The 19350-nt window shown below is 37.7% G+C and overlaps 1 protein-coding gene across 1 annotated transcript in view; it reads right to left on the bottom strand.

Annotated features, from left to right (window-relative positions):
* Positions 1-455: 455 nt before the first annotated feature.
* Positions 456-19350, bottom strand: part of LOC307157315 (NACHT, LRR and PYD domains-containing protein 3-like) — a 38478-nt gene continuing 19583 nt past the window's right edge. The window contains exons 6-12 of the mRNA XM_079869182.1: positions 14138-15991; positions 13840-14013; positions 11467-11631; positions 8602-8772; positions 3881-4054; positions 3747-3793; positions 456-3447 (exon numbers count right to left, since the gene is read on the bottom strand). Coding sequence (XP_079725308.1) covers positions 2924-3447; positions 3747-3793; positions 3881-4054; positions 8602-8772; positions 11467-11631; positions 13840-14013; positions 14138-15991 — 3109 coding nt within the window. The 3' untranslated portion in view covers positions 456-2923. The remainder of the gene's footprint in view (positions 3448-3746; positions 3794-3880; positions 4055-8601; positions 8773-11466; positions 11632-13839; positions 14014-14137; positions 15992-19350) is intronic.

Raw genomic sequence — 19350 nt, forward strand, 5'->3', positions numbered from 1 at the left:
AATATGTTGAAATAAAATGTATTTGTATAAGCAACGTATTAAACTGCAAATTAACATATGCCCTAATATTTCATAAAAACAACGTTACAGTCAGGCGAAGTATGAAAGACAACATTTTGTTGACTAGATTTGGGTAGTTTTTACTGTAGAATATACTGCCACATCAAATAAGCTTTTGTTTAGCAATTTCTGCTCATATCTATATATCTATATATATATATATATAAAATACTATTTTTGTCAAAAATAAAGTCATAGACTAAGATGTTAGATGTTCCAATGTTGGCTATATTCAAATTAATGAATACATATGATAAAATGTAGGCCTATAATCTTTTTTTTTTTTTACAAAGAAAGAGTACACTTGAAATATTGTTGAAATTGTAATTATTGTTGTAATTGTAACCTTTTTAATAAAATAGCAAAACATATTTACAAGATAGATGTAAGCGAAATCTTAAATGGTCAATATAAGTCTTCTTCTAAATATATCTTTTGTCCTTGCATTGTGGCTCAGTCAGTGTCACACCTGAATGAATGGCTCATTACACATAGTGGGTCTCATTCATGAAACACGAGCAGAACGAATTTTTGTGTAAATCGTGTGTAAAGTGGTTCTGGCGTAAATTTTCGGATTCATTAAAATGTTCGTATTTTCCAAATGTTAGTTGGTACGAAAGAAATCTACACCTGCTCCCAGCCACGCGTAAATAGTGCGTTTAACATCCGAACGTTTTGCTCATTAATAAGGCTGCCTTTTAATTCACCGTAATCGGGTACATATTTACACAGCATTTTGAAAAAATATTATATATAGTAATTACATACGGTTTTTCTTTTTACTTTTATTACGAGAGCCAGTAATAGCATCTGCAAACGGAACAAGTCCGCAAGTCTTTTTTTTTTTTTTTTTTTTTAATTTATTATATTCAAGCTGTTTATTCTTTTTTTTTTTTTTTTTTTTTTTTTTTTTTAAAGTCCGCAAGTTACAAGTGTTGCAGTCAAGCTTCATGTCAAACCATTTTCTTTTCACTTCTGGGACTGTTCGATTAACAGATGAAACTCCATTGACTGCATCTGCTGCCAAGCATTTTTACCTAAAGTATTTAGGTAAAAGCATTATTACCTAAAAAATCCTTTGTTTTAGGACCTGGTACGCCACTATGTACGCTTGAAAATAAAATGTGGCATTTTGAATGAACTTCTGATAATAAAACTTCAATTTCTGCATCTGAGAAATTTTCTCTTCTTCATTCGCTTTTGAGAGGACATGTTGAAATCCTTCGTTTCGTGTCGTAATATGATGCCCATATATAGTTGTCAGTCGGTTTTAATGGGCGGGATTTATGGTAATTAAGAATGAGCGTGCACGCGCGTCCCATTTACGACTGATTGGAATTCATTAACCCACACACACATTTCACTATCAAATCTGACGTTTACGAAGTATTTGTGAATCAGGAGAAGAATTTTCAGGAATGTCTCTTTACGCGCAAATCACTCACATATTTACTCGTATATTTACGAATGTTTCATGAATGAGACCCAGTGGGTGGGACATTGTATTCTCAGGTGTAAACCACTCCTCCTTCACGCCCCCCTCGCATATTGGCTTTCCAAGCAAAACCTGTTTTACACCATTTAAATCAATGTATTTTTTTTGTGAACGATAAAGCAAGACTATTTTCACATAATTTTGAAGCCAGAACTCGAAGCGACAACATCCATTAGTCAAAAGTCTTGTGGACACATATTTAATATGTGTTTTGTGGTCTTATTTCAGCAACTTTCATTTTTATTTTTTCCAATAACCACGCATAAACATTATTCTCTTAAAAATACAAACATCTACATACACGTTGCTTGCATATTATGGTAGCCCTGTTTGTGCTATATAGAGTGAATTTACACCTTTGCCATTAACATGTTTATAAATAACTGAAAAAAGCACAAATGTCAGGGCATGTCAGAACATCTCAAGGGCCCCAAAAACACCTTGGTCCCCAGAGGGTTAAAATGCATGTTTGAGCTGTTTAACAGAAAGAAACTTGCAATGACATATCTGTCAGTGTCTTTGGTTTGGGTCAAGATGAACACCAATAATGTTTTTTTCTAAGGCACGTTTATAAAAGCTACTTAAATGTCCTAATTGAAATAAGGCCTAATCCTTGTTTAATCTAAACCCTGTTTCTGAAACCAGGCTATCACCTTATCACATATAATGTAGCTAGGGTGTACATGGAATATTATATGAGAGACATAAAGAGTAAATCACATAAAGACTGGGACAATGACATTATACCACATAAATATGACCTCATTACTTCTAAGCAAGCATTGTTGTTGAAAAAATACTTATTCCTATCCTAGCTCAAGAAACATTATTTGAAAGCTTAATCATTTGCCTAAACATTTACTGTATTGTAAATGCAAATTTGTGATAAATATTTTTTACATCCTTCCTAATCTAGGGTTTGGGAGAAGCAACAAATAAATAAGTAAATGATTTGGCTTTCCCTACTAAGCTCCCATCTCAGCTTTTTAGACCACACATTAATGTTTTTGTAACAACAGAAAAAATAGGCAAAATAAAAAGAACAAAAGTAAATGGTGCTCAACTCCTTATATCTTCCTCACAGTTAAAAAAGTCAAACCACAAGTAAGCTTTAAACAATTAGCTTAGCAAAGAGTCGTTACAACTTTTGGGCTTCAGTTCCAGTAAACCCTACCTCCAGCCAAGATTTCACAATCACAATACAATCATACAACATACAGAACACATGAATACATCAACTCAGTCTGGGGCAGAAGGGAGAAAGGCAGCTCAGTTGGAAAAATAAACAAACATATATAAAGTGAGAGTATTTTCTTTCAGTCAGGAATGTGGGATGCCTCTGTTGTTACTCATTGGCTTTTTTGTTACTTACTGACAAAGAGACAATGAATCAAAAACAGTAAATCCAGCATAGAGAGACTCAGTGAATGCGTTGTTGAATGTGTGTAAGTGTGTGAGTGTGTGTGTGTTAGAGACACTGTAAAAGGACAGAATGCCAGCTGACACATCCACATATATTCCTACTCTCCGACAGGAGTGTGAAGGGAAACATATGCCAATTGAAATAAGATTGTGCCAGACGGTAAATTTGTCATTAAAGCATATCAGACTCCAGGAGTTTTTATTGTATCCAAATTCACAGGTACACCTTCCTCCTTTCCTGTTGATTCCTTTATATGTCACAGCTATAATAGCATTTCCACTCCATTCAGCCTCCCAGTAACAGCGTCCAGACAGACTCTCTTTACACAGAACCTGAGGACACCCATCAAATCTCTCTGGATGATCAGAATATGACTGATCCTCTTCTACATGTGTTGCCTTTCTGTTCTTCTCAGATAGAATGAGACGAGTGTGTGCTGTGTTTGGATCCAGTGTGAGATCACCGGCATCTGAACATAAAAAGAGAAACATAAAACAATCACAAAAGGTCTGTGTGTGTGTTCTTTTATACATGGTTTATGAGGACACATATGTGTATAATGACATGGATATTACAACATAAACATGGTTTATGATAACACTCCCTGTGTCCTTGTATACCAAATGGCTTAAAAATACTAAACAGTGTTTAGGGGTATGGTTAGTGTAGGAGAAGAGAATATACAGTCTGTACAGTATAAAAATCATTATGTCTATAGAGAGTCCATGTAAACCACATATACAAGTGTGTGTGTGTGTGTGGTCATACATTTGTGTAGTCCTGCTGTAATCCTCAACTCTCCTCCATGATCCACACTGTAAAACACAAATGTAAAACACACATTCTGCAGATCTGATACATTCATGAAACACACACAAGCATACACAGTAGTGTCAACATACTTAAGTTTGTCTAGTGTGCAGCTTGAATTGTTCAGTCTATCAGAGAGCAGCTTGACTCCTGAATCTCCTGGGTGATTGTAGCTCAGATCCAGCTCTCTCAGGTGTGAGGGGTTTGAACTCAGAGCTGATGCCAGAGCAGCACAACCTTCCTCTGTCACCATACAGCCAGACAATCTACAGACATACACAACAACAGTCCAATTTGTCAAATAAAAATCACTACTTATCACTACTTGCCTGGGGTGCATTTCCCAAAAGCATCGTTAGCCAACTATGGTCGAAAGTTCCATTGAACTCTATTGGTAACGACGGAACTTGCTACCATAGTTGGCCTTGGCATTTCACACAGGTTATATCCCACCCCCAGTGGGTTGCAACGGTATTGCAGGGGGGCCAGAAATTATTATTAATAAATATAAGTTTGCTAATATATGTAAAACTGTCATAATTAAATATCCTAATTCAACATATAATCAAATAATGATAAATGTTAAACGTTTACTGTGCATTCACTATTCAAACTTGCTGATTGGTTTGTGTTAAAGGGATAGTTCACCCAGAATTTTTTTTTTCTTCCATAATTTACTCATCCTCACAAGAAAGATATATTGAAGAATGTTGGTAACCAGACATTTGATGGACCCCATTGACTTTCATAGTAGCAAAGAAAACACTATTGAAGTAAATGGGGTCCATCAACTGTCTGGTTACCAACATTCTTCAAAGTATTTTTCTTTTGTGTTCAACAGAAGTAAGAAATTCATACAGGTTTGGAACAACATGAGGGTGAGTAAATTATGAAAAAAATTTCATTGTTTGGGTGAACTATTCCTTTAAGAATAATTCATCAATTTACTGACCAAACTTTTGTGACATACAGTAATTGTAGGCTACAATAGATTTAAACATGAATAATGGTTATAAACAGGGTCGTTGAACAGGAAAAATACATCTACAATCTACTCATTACAAGTAAGAATAAATCTTAAACAATGCCTGATATCGAAAAAGCTAAACTTAAAGCTAAACAGAAATTACAGTAGTGACTAGTTTTCACATGTGTGGGAATGGAGAACGAGCAGCTATCACAAAAATTAAGCTTGTCCACATTATTTTATTGGAATAAGCTTCATGTCAAACATGATCTCCATTTGCAACTTTCTTTTCTTCAGCCTGACATGCTGCACTTAGTAAATGCAAAACAAGTACCTTCACAACCTGGATCGCGAGTTGAAAAAGGTTGGGAACTACTGATCTAAATAGATTTGAAAATGCATATTTTTCTCTATGCTTTGGCCTTCCTTCCAGACTGAAATGGTGAAAACAGAGCTTATTGAAAACACTCTCCCAGGGGGAGGGATGCTGGAGAAAACTTTCTCCAGGGAAAATGCTGTTTGCTGATGTAGTGTGGTCTGCAAAACTGGAGGTATTCAATAACAATGGCACATACTTAGTAATTTGATTTATATTGTTCATATAGGTCAGTGCTTCTCAAAGCCTTAGGTGAGATTTTAATCTGTGTTCATGTTCAGTTAAAAAGGCACTGCTAACAGCATTACTCCAGCACTTGAAGAAGTATGAATAAAATAAAGGCAGTGAAAAAAAAGTTGAAGCTGCAATGTATTCTGTATTTACTCACCGAAGTATATGCCATCATACCTCAAACCTCTCTAACATGCACTATTGGAGTTTCATGTTAGTTTAATGACATTTCAGGGTGTTCTAAATGAATGCATTTTGTCAAATGAAGTCAACAAACACCTGTGTATCTTAATCATTGAGACAAGCATGTTAATGACAGGATAAAAAACAAGCAGCCAGATGGACCTTGCAATGCTCAGGCATCTTATATATGGGTCTTTTACGTGGTGTGCCCGGCTGATGATGGCTGCTCGCCCTCACTTCACAAAGCTGATGAGAGTCTACAGATCATGATCAAATACAGTATTGCTAGCCAAAGGATGTGAGGAAAGGAGCATTAGCACACAGAAAAATAAAAAAAAATAAGGCTAATTGCATTAATAATTTTTAATGCATTAAACAACAAATATTAGTCAGAAATTAAATGTTATTTTTGACAGCCCTATTATAAATATCACTTTGTTTATTAAACTAAACTTAGTAATCTGGTGCAATTCTTATCTCTTTTGTATCTTTTAAAAATATCTAAAAAATAAGAGTCCAGAGTGCATTTTGATATCTGATGCTTAGGTGCTCAGTTGTAGCTCTGTTTTTGATTTCGATGAAATGCAACTCCACATGATTCTCAAATCATCAGTCTCCATATACTATGCATGAAAATATACTATATCTATAAAGTTGACCATTAAGGAAGTTAATGAAACTGACATGTAAGAGTACATCTAAATCAGTGGCGGCTGCTGGTCTTTCAAAGAGGGGAAGCTCAATTTCGGCCTACATCATAAAAATTGTCTCCATTTATTTATACGTAAATTCTGCCCAACGTTCCTTTTCAAGAAAATGCTCTGTGACCCTATATCTTTCCAACTAGGCGTCTTTTCCAGTGACTTGACCAGTGTCCTCTCAATGGCCAGCAGAGTTAGGTATAATTGTATAAATGTAATAATATAATAAAGGTATAAATAATAATATAATAAAGTATAATAATAATACTACTAATAATATATAGGCTATTTTTAATTATTTTAATAATTGTTGTTTTAATTATTACTAATAATATTATAAAAAATATAATAGGATAAGTAATAATATATTAACCCTTTAGGCGCCAGAGGTTTTTTCCTAAAACGTTCGATTTTGACATCTTAATTTCAAAAGGCTATATCTTAAAAGTGATAAAAGATAGAGACTTTCTGTAAATTAGAGAAATATTAAGGATGACCCAAAGTTTATGTAGGGATTACATTTTCCCATCTAATTTGCATATTATGACGTCATATGGTGGCGGCCATCTTGGATTATAGAATTTTTATGGTTTTTGTTGATGTTTATTTGGTTGTTTGTTTGTTTTTTTAGCTGACAAAGACGCACACATCACAAGGACATGAACACACAAAAAAGAACACATATTGTACACTACTAAATGGTCAGGGAAATAGATAGTAAATCAACAGTGTAATAAATGGCAGACAAAAACAATTGTTGCAGGGCTTTTGCTGTAGAGATAATGACTCCCTATTCATCCAGGTGACATTTCTTGTAGTGTTTCATGGTGTGGTCTTGCGATAGACTATGCATAATAGCCCCTCTGCCCCGTGTCACATCGCCTCTTGTCCTGCTACGAGCAGCAGCGCGCGCGGGCGCGGCCAGATCTGCCTCGCGCGCGCGCCGAATGTGCACAGCTCGGACTACTGTCATTGTCATTGCGACTCCCCACCCTGCCTCCACGTTGCCCCCTAACTGCCCTATGAATACTTCGACCTCGTCTAACATACCCAGTGGCATTAGACAAAGTCTCCACCACAATACAGTACTGTCGCCGCGATTGCGGAGAGGCACGCGGTCACGGCTAGCGCGGTAAAAATCTCCCGCGGCCGCCTCGTTCCCCACAACACTAACACGCCTGCTAACTTCGCGATGAACACTCCGACCCCGGGAAACATTGTTCCCACCACTGACATTGGGCAAAGGACCATCTAACATTATATTGGGCAAAGGATTCACCGTTTGTGCTTGGTGTAGGGCTATACTTTCACTTTCAGAATCACCGTCATTTTCTGAAGGCAGATAACGTTATTCCCCTTCAGAATCAGGGTCCGCGAATAGAAGACACAACACTTCATTGCGGGTAAGCTTTATTGATGCCATTAGATAATAATAATAATAATAATCTAATGCAAATACTCGCTGATGTTGACAATATTGCTCTGATAAAATGGCTCACTCGCACACTAGCTCCGCTTTTGTTCGCACTGATTCAATGCGCTCTAGCTCGAAGATTTTGTATAGAAGCATGACTTTTTTTTGAGTCGGGGATGAAGTATGACATGTCTGCCAACTAGTGGAGGGGAGGTTGAACGAAATTTGACACCCTATTTGACAAAATCGGCCGTTTTATTCAGTGCCGCATCTTGTCGAGTAAACTCGACCGTGGCGCCCAGAGGGTTAAAGGTATAAATGTATAATTGTGTGAAATGTATTATGAAAAATGGCTAGCAATTTCGACAAGCAAATACCAAGAAAGAGGTAGCAGCAGTTTGTCTTTTGACTATCACTTGAAAAATCCGCGATGGGACTGAGCTCGAATAGCTTCAGAGGCAGCGACTTTTTATTGTATGAGATCGCTGTCAATCAAAAGGAGATGCAGCCCCTCCAATCATCACGCGGAAGCCCGGCGTCCGGGCCAGCCCACTCCTCATTCACCCCCAGAGACGCTGAGCGTCCGTGGGCGGGACATAATCGCAGCATTTATCCAATGACCGTCTAGTTTCGAAGCGCTGAAAAAAACTGTTCAGAGCAGCCCCATTGAAGTCAATGGACGCTGGGCTTCAACAGGGAAATGCACTGTCTGTGACGCTACGGGAATGTATGAGAAGGAAATCGAGTCAGCCGACCTGCTGTATGTAGCTGATTCTGAACGAACTCGTCTTTGAGATGAACGTTTTCTAACGCATTTTTAGTCAATAAAATGTTAACACAATAGTACATATTTGACCATAAATTTTTTTGACATTATAGGGGAAGCCGAGCTTCCCTTGCAGTCTTAAAGAAATCCCCACTGATCTAAATCTGTTAAATACCTCAGTATGTGCAGCTTACAGTGTGACTTCAGTCCAGTCGAGAGCCACTTCACTCCTAAATCCTGCAGGTCATTGTTACTCAGGTCCAGCTCTCTCAGGTGTGAGTTTGGTGATTGTAGAGCTGGAGACAAACTTTCACAGGACTGACCAGTGATATTGCAGGTGACCAATCTAAGCAAAACAATAAAGCAGTAAGAAACTCCTGTCACAATAACCATTAATGACACATTCTGACTGGCATTTGCAGTGATCACTTCTACCTTAAAGGAGACCTATAATGTAAAATTCACTTTTACACGGTGTTTGAACTTAAACGTGTGTCCGCAGTGTGTAACCACAGAATAATTAGAAACAATGTCTCAAAACCAGCTTCCCAGTTTTTTTGCCTACTGTGATGTTACAGTAGAGCAAGCCCCGCCCACGACCGGAGACGATTTCTACCCTTGTTACGGTTTGTGTCTCGTGTTTTCCTCTCTTTGTGATGACGTCATGACTCTGTGTTTTTTTCTGTGTCTGAGTTTGTTATTAGGTCCGCACCTGTGTATCATTATACACCTGCGTCTCGTTGGAGTCGTTTCTGATTCACTATAATAAGGACGCTGAAGCGGAGCATGGCAGGAGAGAGGAGAACCAGCAAACAAGCTTTTCTTTTTCTTTTTATTTAGTTAAATTACTTTGCTGTTCGTCTTATCAATATTTGTTACCTTCATATTATTTTGAAGTTCATTATGTTTCTTTATCTGTGATACGTGTTTCGTGAGTTTTTACATGTTTGTGAGTATAATAAATGTTAACGCAGCGCACTCGTGTTTCACGTGTCCTTCTTTATGTTGTAAAACCCTTACGTAGCCACTTTTAACAAAAGGGTTCGTAACACCCTATTAGCATAGATCATGCTCTGAGTGAGCCGCACACAATTTCCCATGTTTATCTCCTTGTTAAAGCAGCTAGTGATATAATGTTTCAGCTACCTAAACATAACTGTTCTATTGTTGCCTGTAATAATGGACATAAGAGTCTCCACAAATCCCCGGTCTCTGAGCCACTGAGAACACAGCATATTACCGCATTGTTCTGAATATAAGACGACTGCATTGCTTGACCAAGGTCTGACATAGCTCTGCTGATGTGAATGTTCCAGTGGATAGCAGTTCATGTCTGTTTTGGCTATGGACTGTTATGCATGAGACCTCTCCAGTGCTAAGTCAACTCAAGAGTACCTCTCATCATATGTGGAAATTCAGTCACTTATCCTGTTGATATAGTGCTGCTCTATAACAGATGAACATGACCTTCTTGACAGTTTGTCAGTGGCAGACATCCCTTGGTCAGCAGATACCTAAGGGACACCAGATGGCTCAGGCCCTCTCACTTTGCTAATATCCCATTTTGGGACCTAGCACTGGAATCAATCACGGTATTGTCACATCTTTTTTATTTTGGCATAAATTAGTAACATTAATTTAGACATCATTAGCTTGTACTGTAGATAACTGCTTCAAATTTTCTGTAAATGAACTGAAGTTGAATAACTTGACATTATGAGTAGTATCTAACTAGTTGGTTTCCTTGAGGTGAGAAAGAGCTTAGTTAAGGTAATGGAGTGGTGGGAGGCTTTGGTTCAAGTAAAGGAGGGTAGTCTGGTGACCATAAGTTCCCCTATGATCCAGTGCATTAGGGTTGGCAACTTCCTTCAGCGGTGCTAGACTCCTTAGGGCTGCACTATATAGGAGGACTTGCAGCATGCCATTCTAGCCTATCAGTCACAATACATGCCCTTTCTGGGAATTGGGTCCAGTGGCACAGCCAATTTGGCGTTGTTTTGTTGTTTTAAGTTTTTCTGGACAAATTTACCTGATGAAATCATTATACCACCCCTGCCTCTGGGGAAAGGATGACAATCATTTTGTACAGGGTCCCTGATCATTTCAGTCTGTAAATGTACAGTTCACTGCTGATTGTTTTGTAATTAACTGTCGCAATTCAAAGCAGCTTTGCAACAATTTTTTAACAATGAGCTTTTGAAAACCTAACACATTTCATTTTATTTAAAAATGTAATGTATGTACAGCGAACTACAGTTTGCAGCACTACAGGGAAGTTTTGGAAGCAGTTTGCAGATATGAGGGGACGAAATGCTGCATCAGTAGCTGAAGCTATGGGAAATCTGCCCAGAAGTGACCATCTCTGAAACCTGTATGACACCATGTCAGATCGTAATGGGTTAAGGTAAATCCTGAGTACTTTTTTAAAGGGCAAAAGAGGGTTTGCTCTGGTCCAAACTGTTAGTAAATCTGGCAAATAACCTTTAAGAGATTTATTTTCCCTTCCAATTGCCTTACATGGGAATAATTTATTTAGTTTGGAATGCAGTGCATATTCAATATGCAAAAATCACTGAAGAACAGGTGGGACACATGTACATGGCACATGTAAACAAGCACAGAAGATGTGGGGAAACAAGTGTGAACTCACCAACTGATCAGAACAAAAATCCAACATTTTGTGTGTTGCTTGTAGTGCATTTCTTTTTTCTTATTTTTTCTACTAGGCAGTTTTATGTTGAACATTACTTGCCTGCATACAACTGTATTATGTACATATATTAAAGTATATAATTGGATGGGTATACATAAAATATACTATATTTTATGTATACCCATCCAATTATATTCTTTATTATTTTATCGGAGCAGTAGTTTTTTTGGGTGATGCAAATTGATGTCATTAATAGCATTTCAGTTTGATTCTTCTTCCTCTGCTACAACCATGGGTGTCACAATTATTTTTTTAACTGAATTTGTTTTTTACTCAAGCTATTGTTTGTTAAAATCTCCCATTTAGAACTAAATGTGAAAGACAAACCTCAGTATGTTCAGTTGACAAAATGAACTCTTCAGACCAACAGAGAGCTGCCTCAGTCCTGAATCCTGCAGGCAATTGTTACTGAGGTCCAGCTCTCTCAGATGTGACTGTAGAGCTGAAGACAAACTTTCACAGCACTCACCAGTCAATCTACAACCTGTCAATCTGGAGAAAAACAAATTAATCAGTAATTATAACATGTGAGTACACCCAATAATTGGCAATTACAAAATCTGATATTAAATCTGTATTAACCCTCTGAGGTCGGCAAACGCGCCCGCGCGTTTTGCTGGATTTTCTTCACATTGTAGAACTATAAACTTAAATTACTCCGTCATTTATGGTCATACAGAAAAAAGAAATATAAATAAAGAATCTGTGATATTTCTACTTTTGTATGTGTCCACTTACAATCAAATCAAAACATTGTGCTTTTGTAAAATAAAGAAAATAAACAGGGTGTGCGTTCTGCCTCTCCGTCGCGGTGAACTTTTTTTTCTTGAGCACGTCTATAAACTGAAACAAAACTCAGCGAATACTTGTCACACATTTATGAGCCATATACCTTTATAAACATTTAAGTGTGTACTTTTAAATGATCGGATTCAAACTGAAAACAAATATTCTCTGTTTAAGTAATTTGTATAAAACCAACAAGATGTCCAGCTTCTCAAACGCTTCCTAATTACTTTTAATTTGAACACGCCTACTTGCGCAAAAGATATTCACATGCAAATCTCCACATGGAACGCGATCGCGCTCATTACCTCAAAAACAAAACACCAAAACACTTCACAAGTCTGCTTTTCGTCGAGTTTGAAAGGCGCACCGTGAGCTTACATTGGATTTAGGCTACCTCAGAAGAAGAAGAATGCGATTTGAAGACAAGAAAGATGTAAGGTAAGAAATTCTTACATATTAGTTTGTTATTGTTGCATAAATTTCACATTGCAGTTGAACTGTTGCTAGATATATGGTGAATATTATAATATTTAGACCCGTGTTTACTGTTACTGTGTTTGTGGATATCTGCTCAAACGTAGATATGTATATGGTAACCATAATGTTTTATATTTGAGCGCGATCGCGTTTGAATGTATCATATTTGATACATTCGAAAAGCAAAACGCACCAAACGGCTTCATGTTTTTACTATTATCTCATTTCATATCATCATAACGAATGGAAACATTTGAAGTAACATGATAATCAATATATTTTTCTCTAGCTTAGTTGTTACTGAAATATTTTGGAAGATTTATAGGCTGCTATGGTTATTGTTATTATTATTTTATGCAGCACTGCGCATAGCTTATGCCTACAAGGCACAACAAACCTGGTGTTCATTATATTATTGTTGGAAACATTTGTGTGTGTGTGTGTGTATTCTGTGAATTTTAAAAAGCAATTTTAACCAGAAAAATCTAAAATGTATTCCCAAAATCGTGCAGGCCTTTCTCTTGATATCAGTATGTTCACTTTTTTTTTTTTCAGGGCCCAGATGCCACTGAGTCCTGCTGACTTCAACATTCACACAAGTCTCTGTACATGAACATGGTAAAGTGAAAATCAAACACCTTGGAAATGAAAGGTATGGACAATGTTTTTAGGAATGGCACAAAGGTCTCTGTCTTTGGGTCATTGGTTTCAATGAGTGCTTTTTGGTCATTTGTTGTGTATCTTTGGATTATGTTATGTTGTAAATAAATCCAAACAATCAAAAAGCCATTCTTTTTTAAATCTCCTCATTCTTTGTGCAAGGTTGCTCAGAATGATAGGGCCTGATAGCTCCTAATAGGGCCGTTAGGGGAGGGTCTTTGTCTTTCTCAGGTGTGAAAAGCTTACATATTAATGATGTGATCACACCTCCCGTAAAGTTTTCTCACACAAAACACGTCGTACAAATTTTAAATCAATATATTGTCTTATCTGAATGAGCAGTCATGGCGATTTTCACATAGTTTTGGAGCAAATATTCTAGGCTACGTGATACAATTTTCAAAAGTCTTGTGAAGAAATAATCAGTATGGGTTTCATGGCCTTATTTCACTGAGATTTTTTTTTTGTATTTTCACAAACCACGCATAAATGTCATTATCTCAAAACTACAAACTTTTACATACATGCTGCTGATATATTATTGTAGCAGAGTTTGTGCTGAATACACTGTAATCAGACTTTAGCCATGAAAATGTCACAAGTAACAGAAATAAGCACAAATGTCAGAGCATGTCAGAACACCTCCAGGGCCCAGAAAACAGCTCAGACCCCAGAGGGTTAATCACAGTTTAAATAAGATTACTTTCATCCTACTAAGAGAACTATTCATTAATATATTTCAACATGATGAATGAATCAATGTAAAACTCAAACCTCAGTATGTTCAGTTTACAGTCTGAACTATTGAGTCCAACACAGAGAAGCATCACTCCTGAATCCTGCAGGTTATTGTTATTCAGGTTCAGCTCTGTCAGACAGGAGTTTGATGATCGCAGAGCTGAAGACAAACTTTCACAGGACTGAACAGACAGGTGACATCCATCAAGTCTGTAGCGAAGGATAACAATGGAGTGAAAAAAAAATTACTAAAATTGATTACATAACTAATATTCTGTCACATGGCATTAGCTGTAGTCTGAATATTAAGATGAGTCTATAAATAAATACTCACAGAGCTTTTCTGCAGTTAACCACAGCTGGTATCAGTCTCCTTCTTCCCATATCTGATGTGTTGTATTTCATGAGATCAAATTCATCCAGCACTTCCTCTGACATCTGAAGAATGTAGGTTATTGCTGAGCATTGACCAGGGGAGAGTTTATTATCTGAATGTTCACCTGATTTTACAAACTCCTGAATCTCTCTGTACAGAGTCCTATCATTTACTTCAAGAAGACAGAGGAACAGACTGATGGATCTGTCAGCTAAGAGACCATAACTTTCCTTTATTTTGTCTTTAATGTACTGTGTGGTTTCTCTGACGGTCTCTGAGCTTTTTTCTGTACGTGTCAGTAGATCCTCTATGAGACTCTGATTAGACTCCAGTGTGATGCCCAACAGGAACCGCAGAAAAAGATCCAGGTAACCATTTTTACTCTGAAGAGTTTTAGTAACTGCTGATTTTAGAAGCTCACACAAAGACTTTGGCTTAGACGTGTAGCTCTCTTTTCTTTTATCCAGAAAAAACTGCAATGACTCCATTTTCTTCATCAGATGGGAGTAAAAAACATATAAAGCAGCTAGAAACTCCTGAAAGCTCCGATGTATGAAGCAGTAGACTTTCCTGTGATGAATCACAGATTCCTCCTTAAAGATCTCAGTGCAAATCCCATAATACACTGATCCATCATTGATGTCTATGCCACACTCGCTTAGATCCTCCTCATAAAACATAACATTGCCCTTCATCAGCTGTTTGAAAGCCAGTTCAGCAAGTTTCAAAATCACTTCTTTGTTGGACTGCATTAGTTTCTTTGGATCTCTCCCTTCATACTTCTGATTCCTCATGTTAATCTGAATGAGCAGGAAGTGGATGTACATTTCAGTCAGAGTTTGAGGGATTTCTGCCTTGTCATCTTGTTTCAAGAGATTTTGAAGCACATTGGCTGAGATCCAGCAGAAGACAGGTATGTGGCACATGATGTGGAGGCTTCTTGATCTTCGAATGTGTGAGATGATTCTGGCTTGATGCTCATCACAAATTTTTTTCCTGAAATATTCCTCCTTCTGAGGGTCACTGAATCCCTGAATTTCTGTCACACGGTTGATGTATTTGGGGGGGATCTGACTGGCTGCTGCTGGTCTGGAGGTGATCCAGATGTGAGCAGAGGGAAGCAGTTCTCCTTTCATGAGCTTTGACATCAACACACCCACGGATGAAGACTCATTTACATCAGAAACTTTCTCACTGTCTGAAAACATTAGTGTAATTCTGCTTTCATCCAGACCATCAAAGATGAACACAACTTTGCGCTCCTCATACATTTTTGAGTCAATATCTTGAAGTTCAGGATGAAAGTCCAGCAGAAGTCTGTGAAAACTGTACTGATGATCTTTAATCAAGTTCAGCTCTCGAAATGGAAGCACAAATATGAAATCTACATCCTGATTGGCATTTCCCTCGGCCCAGTCCAAAACGAACTTCTGCACAGAGACAGTTTTTCCAATTCCAGCGATGCCTTTAGTAAGAACAGTCTTGATTTGCTTTTTCTCTTCACATCCTGGTTCAGGCAATGGTTTAAAGATCTCATTGCAGTTGATTGGAGTGTCTTGTGAGTGTTGTGTTCTGGGAGTTCTCTCCATATGTAAAACCTCATGTTCTTCATTCACCCCTTCACTCTCTCCTTCTATGATGTACAGCTGTGTGTAGATCCTGTTTAGGAGAGTTTGATTCTCTTGTAGTTTGATTCCCTCAAATAACCCCTCATACTTTTTCTTCATGCTGGTTTTGTGTTGGTCTTTGACTTTCTGTTGTTCATCATATACTGGTAGGTGAGAATCCTGCAGTTCTCCAGCCTGATCATCTCTATCCACACAGCAGAAACAAGAAGAAAAACACAATGAATGAATGAGTGCACAAGCAACAAAATCTTCGATTAAAGCCATGTGTGTCACTCTCAAAACCAACTGAGACACAACCCTGCTGAAAAATCCAGCATGAATTTCATGTTGGTCGAGGCTGGTTAGAGCTGTCATAATGCTGGTCTAGCTAGTGGACCAACACAGTCATGCTGTTCTCAGTCAAAACTGAGCAGATGTAGCTGATCCACCAGCACTCCCGCTTCCAATGCTGGTCCCAAATATATATATGTATGTATATATATGTCATATATTGAAATTCCATCATAATCTATTATTATATACAACTGGAAGAAAACAAAACTAGACGTTTTTCGAATTTCGTGGAAAGAGAGAGCATGATTGCATACAGAAAAGCCTTAAAAATTGCTAGATCTTCTTATTTTTCGACTCTCTTAGAAGAAAACAAACACAACCCAAGGTATTTATTTGACACAGTGTCTAAATTAACAAGAAATAAAGCTTCTACTTCAGAAGTTTCCAAAGAGCATAGCAGTAATGACTTTATGAACTTCTTTACTTACAAGATTGATAATATTAGAGAGAAAATTATAACTATGCAACCAACTACTACAGTATTGCAGTGCATTGTAGTGTCCCTGAGGAAAAAATCCATTCATTAAACTCATAAAATCATCTAAATCAGCAACACGTATGTTAGACCCTATACCGACTAAGCTACTGAAAGAAATGCTTCCAGAGCTCATAGATCCTCTTCTTAATATCATTAATTCATCTTTGTCTCTAGGATATGTACCGAAAACTTTTAAGCTGGCTATAATTAAACCTCTTATTTAAAAAAACACAACTTGATCCTAGAGAATTAGTCAATTACAGGCCGATCTCAAATCTACCCTTTTTGTCAAAAATACTAGGAAAAGCAGAATCCTAACAACTATGTTCCTTTTTGGAGAGAAATTGTAACTGCAAGGATTTCCAGTCAGGATGTATACCTTATCATAGTACTGAGACAGCTCTCATTAGAGTTACAAATGATTTGCTCTTATCATCCGATCATGGTTGTATGTCTCTATTAGTGTTACTTGATCTTAGTGCTGCATTTGATATATATATATATATATATATATATATATATATATATATATATATATATATATTGTAATTTTTAAATAGCAATTTTAACCAGAAAAATCTAAAATGTATTCCCAAAATCGTGCAGCCCTATATTTTCTCTATTGGCCCTATTCCACCTGATAGGGCCAATAAGGGAGGGTCTTTGTTTTTCTCAGGTGTGAAACACATCAATATTCATGATGATTCACATCAAGCTTTCTCTCATCAAGCTTTCTTACACAAAACATGTCTTACAAATTTTAAATCAATATATCATTTTATCTGAATCAGTACGCAGGATGATTTTCACATAATTTTGAAGCAAATATTCTAGTCTACATGATACAATTTTCAAAAGTCTTGTGAAGAAATAATCAGTATGGGTTTCATGACCTTATTTCAGTGACAATTTATTTGTATTTTTTCACAAACCACGCATAAACGTCATTATCTCAAAACTACAAACTTTTACATACATGCTGCTAACATATTTTTGTATTTTTGCAGAGTTTGTGATGAATACAGTGTAATCAGACTTTAGCCATGAAAATTTCACAAGTAACAGAAATAAGCACAAATGTCAAAGCATGTCAGAACACCTCCAGGGCCCAGAAAACACCTCAAACCTCAGAAGATTAAAGCAAGGGGAGTACAATTTTACGCTACCGGACTATAGAGGAGGCCTACTGTAAGGCCTACAGCTTCTACAACAGAGTCTCTAACATTAAATGCCTCACTTTTGGAGACATCTGATAGGGAGGACTGCAGATAGTGGCAGTAATCTCTCACAGACCGGACCATAGAGACGGGCATCCTGGAGAACAGATCTCAGCAGCGCTTTCTAACCCTTGCAAACGAGGGGAGTAACTCTACTCGATCCTGGATCTACACAGTGCCTGTGAAGGCTGGGCACTCTAAAAAGGGTACCCTAATAAGGGGATCTCTAGAGTTTACATTGCCAAGAGGCAGTGTACTCAGCAGAAGTGCTATCGACCCTTTAAAGCAAGGGGAGTACAATCTTATGCTACCGGACTATCGAGGAGGCCTACTGTAAGGCCTACAGCTTTGAATGCCACAGGCGTCAGCCCGGGCAGTGCTTTGGCTCTAAGGGAGCATACTCAAACATCCTAACTGGCAGGGAGTAACTAATCTGTCTCTACCTGAGTCTGGGTGGTGAAGGATGATAACATACAAGCTATGGTTAGCAAAGTACTCTAATTAATGACCCTATCAGCATGACCCAGAGGAATGTATCAGGGTCAAGGCCTATTGTCTTGTATTTTTTACAAGACAGATTTTATATTCTCCACCAAACCCAAGGAAATGGAGGCCTCAGTAACTGGCCAACGGCATTCAACCTTGATTCTTTCATTCAAGGGGCTCAGAGGAAAAATTATTTTTCAACTTGCTGAATATACCAGCTACTATACTCGATGCTGTAAAGGGTGGAGGCCTGAGTATACTGCTTCTTACTTTCTAGAGAGAAAGGCCTGTCAACGCCCATGAGATATCTGCATGGGAGGCTTTTTGAAGATAGCCTGCTACCTATGCTGCTATCTACCCTGTAACACCACAAGCATTTTTCACCTAATGCAAAAGGCGGGCCTTGTCGGAAGTTCAAAGCTATAATCTCAAAATGACTCTCTAAAGTGAGAGAACTACTGCTGTAGTATAAGGTGACTATCAAGGTGGCCCGACAAGGGCCAACGCTTGATTTTGTAGTTCTATCTGGAGCTTGACAGAGCGATGGCCTTAGTAGAATAACTCCGATAGGGAGGAAGCCATCTCACACAGAAATGTCTGTTTGATGCTCGGATGAACGCTGGCCTCACAAGAAATTTTCCATATAATAAAGCCAACCTGTTCACTACCACAGATTGGCACTACCCACTATGTAAACCTGACGTCTCTAAATAAGAGGAGGCCTATGGGAAGGGTATGCATAGCCTACCTATATATGAGAACTTCAGGGCCCTATTTTTACCTATTCTATAAAAACCCTACCTAACACACCCATAATACTTTTTAACAGGGTCTACTGTCCAACCTTACTAAAAACTCTTGTACAGGGAGGAGACCTGCATAGCTCAACCTGGTGCCTGTAGAGCGATGGCCTAAACGGCATTCAAAAAATGTATGCCTATCACCATTAGGAACTTGAAAGTGTGTACTTACTACCAAACCTGTCGCCAGACCTACGTTTTTCTGCACCCTTTTGACTGATAGGATATC

The sequence above is a fragment of the Squalius cephalus genome (assembly GCF_949319135.1).
Source record: "Squalius cephalus genome assembly, chromosome: 4".
NCBI classification, from domain to species: domain Eukaryota; kingdom Metazoa; phylum Chordata; class Actinopteri; order Cypriniformes; family Leuciscidae; genus Squalius; species Squalius cephalus.